The sequence below is a fragment of the Cyprinodon variegatus genome, unplaced genomic scaffold (genome assembly GCF_000732505.1).
Source record: "Cyprinodon variegatus isolate N-32 unplaced genomic scaffold, C_variegatus-1.0 Scaffold573, whole genome shotgun sequence".
Taxonomy (NCBI): domain Eukaryota; kingdom Metazoa; phylum Chordata; class Actinopteri; order Cyprinodontiformes; family Cyprinodontidae; genus Cyprinodon; species Cyprinodon variegatus.
Genome location: NW_015151026.1, coordinates 129,544 through 137,722, shown reverse-complemented (window position 1 = coordinate 137,722; position 8,179 = coordinate 129,544). Strand labels below are relative to the sequence as shown.

The window sequence follows — 8,179 nt, the reverse complement described above, 5'->3', positions numbered from 1 at the left end:
CCCTACAAAATCCCATTTCATAGTGCAGGCCCTGGCTTAGTAATAGGGAGTCTATGGGTTTATAGCGTTGTTGTTAAGTTTTTATTGTTTTAGAATAAAATTCGTTTACCTTTATTGTGTATACCCGGTGTATTACATTTATAAGCATGAAACACAAACAAAGCTGACTCCTCATAGGTTTCTGGGGCTGATGACGTAGACTGTTCCTTATTAAGCAATAGGCTGAGCAGCACAAGGTGCGCTCATTACAGCCTTCAGGCTCAGAGCTCATCAGAGGAACGGAGCGCAGGCTGTGCGCTCCGACTGCTCTTCATCTCTATTTCACTGTTTTTCATACAGCGCGGGGGATATTTTGCCATTTTTATATTGTTAATTTTTTTTCGATCAAATGGGGGAAAAAATTGGAAGATCTTGACGGGCTCGTTTTGATTTACAAGAAATAATTGAATCACAGAGATGCTTCCTATTATATGGTGAAAAGAATCTTTGGTTCGGAGCCGTTTTGGATTACAGGACCCAACAAACGGATGGTGATGTAGCCCAGTCATTCACAGCAACCTGGACCCAGTGGATTTCCAGGATCCCAACATCAGAAAATCGCAGAGGGAGGAAAACAGTCCGATTCTAATCAGCTGGACCGGAACCTAGTCCGGACAATGCTGCACTGTGCCGACTGTGAGAAGCCTATTCTGGACAGGTTCCTTCTAAAAGTTTTGGACAGACCATGGCACATCAAGTGTGTCCAGTGCTGCGAGTGCAAATGTAGTCTCACAGAGAAGTGCTTCTCTAGGGATGGGAGACTGTATTGTAAGAATGACTTCTTTAGGTAAGCCCCAAATGATTTTATATCCAATATATATTCAGATTATTACAGTATTTTTTTTCCCAGAAATAATGCAACATTTAAAAAAAAAAAACCTTAGAAGCAGGTTCCCCCAAAATACAGAAAATTAAATTAATTAAGCTTAGAAAAACAATACATTTAATTTTGCTGGAAACAAATAATAGTGTGTAAAGGGAATTATCTTGGATTAATATATATTTTTTTCTATTATCTAATATGTTACTAATCATATAGAAATAAATCTACATTAAAAACGGCTAATATTGAACCTAACAGTTATGATTAGAAAATTAGATTACATTTTCAACCATGCACTGCAAAAAAAATTCATATCTCAATAAGTAATATTTTCTTAAAATAAATGAATGTTTTCTTGAGTTGAGTAGGCTGCGAATGAAACAAGACAATTTTCATTTAACACAAGAAAACAACAATTACATTTTATGTTATATTTGATCTTATTTGAAAAGGAAATCAAATGATCTACCCACTCAAATTAAGGGGAAATACACTTTATTTAAGAAACCTTTACTTATTTCTAGATCATTTTTGCAGTGTATTTGGGAACAACAAAGGCTAAGTTTATTCTTTATATATAATTTAAATATTTTACCTAATTATTTACGTACTGATACCTTCCAAAAAAGTTATACTGAAACTTTCTCTTGTATCATTGTTTTATTCTAAACAGGAGATTTGGGACCAAGTGTGGAGGTTGCTCGCAGGGGATTTTGCCCAGTGATCTTGTCCGCAGGGCAAAGAGCAAAGTGTTTCACCTCAACTGTTTCACCTGTATGATGTGTAACAAGCAGCTGTCCACCGGGGAGGAATTATACATCCTGGACGAGTTCAAGTTTGTCTGCAAGGAGGACTATCAGAACAACAATGGGAAAGACACAATCCTGCTTTCAGGTGACCTCATCGAGCCTCGCTGCTGTAATGACGCTCATATTGACATCCTGCTCTTACCTGCCATTGTTTACTTCTCTGACAGTAACGACGTGCAGCGATCGGAGCCTCTCTCCGGACTCTCAGGATCCGCAGGATGACGGGAAGGACTCGGAGGGCGGACACGCGTCCGACAAGGAGACGTGCGGCAACGACAACGACGAGCAGAGCGCCGTGGGTAAGCGGCGCGGGCCTCGGACCACCATCAAGGCCAAGCAGCTGGAGACGCTGAAGGCTGCGTTCGCCGCCACACCGAAGCCCACCAGACACATCCGGGAGCAGCTGTCCCGGGAGACCGGCCTCAATATGAGGGTGATCCAGGTGAGAAGGAGGCAGAGCTTGGAACGAGCTGAAAACATAAAGAAAATAATAATATTTAGTAATTTTAGACTATTTTTATTATTTATTTTTTAGGTGATGGCATATTAACTATACAAAAAGAAAAAAAAATTAACTGTGAAAAACAAGTATTCGTTTTTCTTGTGAAATGAACATCCAAAGTGCCGACCTTCCTGTTTCACTTTTTACTTTTTTTATTGCGTTTTTTTCCTTCTGTTTTTTCCCATTATTGTCTCTACCTCTCAAACAAGTCAGACTGCTTGAATGAATAAAAAAGATCCGTGTAAACATTAGACTGTTTGAATCTTTTTACTTAATCAACATTTCGTTTTGGCTCTGTAAGTTTTAAAACTAAAAGACACTCAAATAAATCACTTAAATGAAATAATTTCACAATTGCTAAACTAAATTATTTAAATTATGAATAATTATTAATTTAATTTACTTTATTCGTTTATCCTCCAAAGTTAAAAAGTAACATAACATCAGAATTAGTTTGAGATTAGAGCATGTTTCTGAAATTGTAATAAGCTTTTATAATCTGTTTGCAGTGAACCTATTTTCCATCACAGCTACAGGCATGTCAGCCATTGGAAAGTAGCTATAAGCCCAACTAATAAGTTAAACTTTAGTCTGAAGTGACATATAAATTACACCATTCTTGTTTTATCAAGGTAACTTTCAATGTTAAGTTTCATAGTGGTGTTCAATTTCTGTGGAGTAAAAATATACATTTTTGGTTAAAAAAAATAATTTGCACATTGTGACTATTTTTTTCAGAACTACAATTTGCAAATAAAATAAATACAATAGACTTTTGTATTTTATTTATCATACAGAATACCTAAATCCTAGCAATGTTCACCATCAAAAGTAACAAATCCCAAAACTTTTGAGCAGATTTTCCTCTAGTCATCTGATCATACGGTTGGCACAAATATTTTATCCAAGTTTAGAAAGCCTTGTGACTGTTGAAAATTGCTGGAAACATTAACCCCCTTATCTTGTTTCTTTTTACAAACCATATAAAACAAAGAGTTGCAATAATTAGTAAGAATAAAGCAGTGAATTTTGAAATTTTTTTGCACTTAAATACATTCATTTGGCTATTCCTGTTACATACATAATTCGATCTTACATATTTTTGTTAAAAAAAAAATAGATTCAGGCAATTTGTTATTGGAACTTAAATTGCTCGAATTAAAAACTTGTTTTATCAGTGCAGATCTGTTTATCTGTGATGGACATTCACACAACAAGTAAGTCAAACTGTTGACTGAGACAATATAAAACTAATACATGCTTAAACGGGATTTCCTGCCCTAAAAAGTCTAAATAATAGATTATATCCTATTTTGAATATTACTTTCACAAACTATCATGCTTGGTGGAAATCCTAATACTCTAAACGAGCTCGCATTTATCTTGTTATCTTCTAAGATTTGGCTTATTTCTGGAGTCTTGATGTGGGAGCAAATCTAATTTAAAGTTTCTATTTTTTATTTTATTTTATTCTTTTTGTGCCTCCTCTATCATTTCATGAATTCCTCTCTAGCCTATTATTGAAAATGTCAATTAATGTCTTCTGAAGGTTTGGTTCCAAAACCGAAGATCCAAAGAGCGGCGCATGAAGCAGCTGAGCGCGCTGAGCGCGCGGAGGCACGTGTTCTTCCGGAGTCCGAGGAGGATGAGAGCTCTGGGAGAGAGACTGGAGCCTGGAGAGCTTGGCCATTTCTCCTATTATGGAGGTCAGATACATAACGGCGCCATGTCTTTTCATTATACTTGTCATTCATAAAGCTGTTCCAGTCTTTGTGTTCTGCTGCCATTCACGCGCTGACCCCCATGTTTTTAACAAACGCAGATTATCCCAGTGAATACTACGGCCCAGGAGGGAATTACGAGTACTTCCAAGGCCCGCCTTCATCCCAAGCTCAGACCCCAGCAGACTTGGGCTTTGTCCCATCCACGGTCCCCGCCGGCACCCCGTTAGGAGCCATGGACCACCACCACCATCACCACCACCAACACGCAGCGGTGGGGCAGCATCACTGCGGCGGAGGAGAGGTACCGTGTTTCTCGGACAGCGCGTCACACCACCCTGCGGACTCGCCCAGCCCAGAGCCCAGCGGGCCCGGTTCCATTCACAGCATCTCCAGCGAGCTGTGCGGCCCCGGAACGCCGTTCACCGCTGTGACCCTCAGCGACACCGGATACAGCAACCAGCTGTCACAGCCCTCCTCTGAACTGAGTGAAGGCACTGCCTGGTAATGCGGACAAAACTAAGCACTCACTTTATTTTATTTATTTATTTATTTATTTATTTATTTATTTATTTATTTATTTATTTATTTATTTATATATTTATTTATTTATTTAGTTATTTATTTATTTATTAAGGCACTTGTTTAAAAAGTTTTCATGTGAATGTCCATCAGTACTTTTTTTGAAGATAGGCCTCATTGATCAAGCAATAAGCAAACAATGGTTTAAGTTTGTTTCAGAGGCTGGGAAGCAAAAATCCTTCTTAAAAACTCAACTATATTGAATTAATCTGGGGTTTAATAATTGGCCAAAGGGTCATTTAGGCTCCCTGAACCTCCAGAAGACCTGTTAAAACATTTTTTTTTTTATGAAACCTGAAATAAACCTGCCTGTTGTAGCGTAAACTCTGTGTTCAATTAATAAATATATTTGTTTTAAGAAGAGGGTCTGAAATGCATTTATTTTCTTCACTTTAATTATACTGCACTTTGTTTTCAGCCGACTGATTAAGAAGTTTAGGGTATGATTTTCCATGAGGATGCTTTAGCAGCACTGTCCAGGATTATCAGAAGTTCTGACCTGAACATGCATGATGTACTGTACACCTTTTTTTTGTTGTTGTTGTTTTTTTTTTTACACACTGACAAACAGAACCCTGTCTCTTTGTAATTATGTAAACAGGATTTTATCATTTGGTTACAAATCACACGCTATGACTGTGACACTAAAAAGATCAATACAGTATGTCTCTCAGGACTGTGATTTGATTTCTTTTTTGTAACGTCTTTACATGTCTGCCTTCAGAATGATATCTTTGTAAGTCTGACGATTTTATATTGGTGAAGAAGGGTGATTTGGCTTCATCGCGGGTCCATCTGTATGTGGGATTATGAAGAAATAATGTACAGAACAGTAAATGGTTTTCTTAAGGCTCTGCTGCTCGAGTGTTTTATTTAGATCATATTTTGTCCTTCTGTTAGAGAAACAGTTTAAGGCAAAACTCGGATGCAGTTCTGCACTTTTAGCTGTCCAGTGGAAACGATTTCAACCAACTCTGTAATATGTTTTAAGCTTGTTTTCTGCACTACTAAGAAAGAAGGACTTTTTCTATATAGACTCAAATGTAAAATAAATGGATTTCAGAGTCTTCTATGCAACAAGAAATGCTCTTCCTTTTAGCATTGCTGCTTTATTGATAACCCAAAAAAAAGTTGCCAGTTGTTGTCCTTTTAGTCAAGTCATTTTATCTCTAAAGTTAGTAAGGATTGTTTGTGCTACATTGTAGAGACAACACATTTATTTACTCAGGGTGTCCGTTGTTCTTAGTCAACATAAAACATTTAAAATAACTACTCTATAAAGCAGCTTATATCTATGTATACTTACAACTGCTGCGTAAATAATAACCCAACTTGACTGATTTTGCTATCCGAGCCCTATCAAAACAGGCCAACCCAGGCCTGTGATAATATAACATTAAAGGGTTGGGTTAAGGGTTCGAGCCAGCATAATAGGTCGGTTCTTCAAACCAAAAACAGGGTAAACTGACTCATCTGTAATGTATTATTTAAGTAGATGTTAAAACAATCAAAATTAGTTGATTAAATTAACCTAAACCCCGAAGTTCTAAACAAATCGTATCCTGCTTAAAAATAAATTATCCATTTATTATCTGCTTATGACCTGCAAGTGTGCAGGAACCGTATTTTTAAAATCATCAAATCAAAATAGGAATTATGATTTGGGAGTTTCTTTTATGATCATTTTATAAATGCAAAACTATCAATGTATTTCACAGTTAATAACATGAATAGGGGGCATATTTTTGAGCATTCTTAATGCACTTGCAGGAACACATAAAACACAAACAAATAAAGCGGTTCTAGTCTTTTTGTATTAACTTATAAGCATGATTATTCTAAATGGACCAATCTGTTCTCTAACTCGAACAGTCCATATCACATTCCAAATGGTGATCTGTGAAAAATGATAGAGCTCTCTCTAACCATCATAAACCTATAAAACACTTTCACTTGTTTTGCCCCAATATTTGGTTAAAGCTATTCAACATCTCCACCAACAGCATAAACACAGAATTTGGGTTAAAAGCAGTCATTTGCTTTGTTTGTAGATTTTTCTCCTCTACTTGGAGATTTTTTTTAAAAACCAGAGCTTCTGCTTGTGGCGCTCCTGATATTGTTTGCTGCTTTAAAACACATGTGGGCAGAGATGAGTAAAAGTAACAACTTTTATGATAATCTTCCCATTCAGCTACTGTAAATCCATCTATTTGCTTTTTCCTTGTCAGGATGGCAGGGAGGTTGATACCTATCTCCTCTGACGAGAGGCGAGTACACTCTGGCTGGATCGGCAGTCCATCACAGCGATACAAAGAGACAGACAGGACAAAACAACCATGCACTCACAAACTCACTCCTATGGACAGTTTACATATAGTGAACTTGTTCATCTCAAGCACAAGGCTGAACAAAATACTAATCAGTTAAGACTATTCTACATACAGTAAAGGATGAATCCCCTTTCTGTTTCCTCCCTCCTTTTAGGTTTATGTTCAAACTGTAAACTGACATTACATCTAGGTCCACCCATAGTGGGGAAGTTAGTGTTAGGTTTCCTGCACACTTCTGCACACGCTGGTAGATTGACAGCTAGCTCTAGACAAATGCACAATTCTATTGGTCAAAGTTGTAGGTGTAAAATTTAGATTTTTTTTTTTTTAGAAGCCATAAGAGGGACTACTGAAAAACAATTATTATTACACATACGGAGACATATAAACATTTCCCTAAATTAATCCAACAATTGAAAGTCAGTGACTTCACCTTTAATGCATATATGGTTTGTACCGGTGTATTTAGCTAATGTATGTGTTGTTATTATAGACACAGAGATTTCAACCATTTGAATATTGTACAGGAGCTTATGATATTTCTCAAATACAATACAATGTATACCATAGTGGAATCTGCAATTTAGACAATAAGACTTATAAAAAATATGGACATGTGCAAATTTTGATGCACCAATGAGTGAAGAAACTGCATATAGTGTAAGCAGACTTACACCACATAACAATGTAGAGGGAAGAAAGAGAACAGAGATTTTATCAACATTGTTTGTTTAAAGAGAGTGTCTAAAATTTTTGAAGATAAATCAAATGGCCCAGGCCAAAATTAGACCATCTGAAACACTAACTGTGAACATAACATTTTTCTATCTTTCGTATAAAAATAAAATATTAAAAACGATTTTATTTTTAGTTTTTTTTTTTATCAAGACTTTTCTCTACAAAGAAACTAATATATAATTTGATTTAATACATTCTAGTTAAAGGGAAAGAAAATGATTAATCTATGAATTAGGTGAATGGATTGCAGTCTTACTGATATTGCTGTAGATATTAACATTATTACACTTAATTATTTATTTATATCTTGTAATTGACAGATTGGATGAGGTCTAATAAAGTTTCAATCATCTTACTGAATTGTTCCACATTGCTTATGAGTTTTTTCTCTAATGCTGGGTAACCATATGGGTCACCATCTAATGTTTGGTTAAGACTCCCAACATGCAAGCTCAGCATCTAAGTTAAAGGAAACATCACAGCAGCTTTTATTTTGTATTGGGTGGTAGTACAGTTGTTTTAATGATACTCTGTTGTTACTTATCATGTTGTAAAAATCAAAACCGCTTCAAAGTATAGTCTAACGTTTAATAAATGTCATATATGAAAAAAAAAAGAATATTTACATGGTACTT

General features: G+C 36.1%; 1 protein-coding gene across 1 annotated transcript; it reads left to right on the top strand.

The window, feature by feature from the left end:
• The first annotated feature begins 253 nt into the window (after positions 1–253).
• Positions 254–5,530, top strand: LOC107095789 (LIM/homeobox protein Lhx1-like). The gene is made up of 5 exons (XM_015392086.1): positions 254–826; positions 1,536–1,756; positions 1,839–2,113; positions 3,723–3,879; positions 3,996–5,530. Exons 1-5 carry the CDS (start codon positions 657–659, stop codon positions 4,400–4,402), a joined length of 1,230 nt encoding a protein of 409 aa, XP_015247572.1. The 5' UTR covers positions 254–656; the 3' UTR covers positions 4,403–5,530.
• Positions 5,531–8,179: the final 2,649 nt, after the last annotated feature.

What these genes read in the sequence shown, in the direction of transcription:
- LOC107095789 (XM_015392086.1), top strand. Translation starts at nt 657, where the DNA reads ATGCTGCACTGTGCCGACTGTGAGAAGCCTATTCTGGACAGGTTCCTT. An exon ending in TGTAAGAATGACTTCTTTAG is followed by an intron (nt 827 to 1,535) that starts GTAAGCCCCAAA and finishes TATTCTAAACAG; the next exon opens with GAGATTTGGGACCAAGTGTG. An exon ending in CCATTTCTCCTATTATGGAG is followed by an intron (nt 3,880 to 3,995) that starts GTCAGATACATA and finishes TAACAAACGCAG; the next exon opens with ATTATCCCAGTGAATACTAC.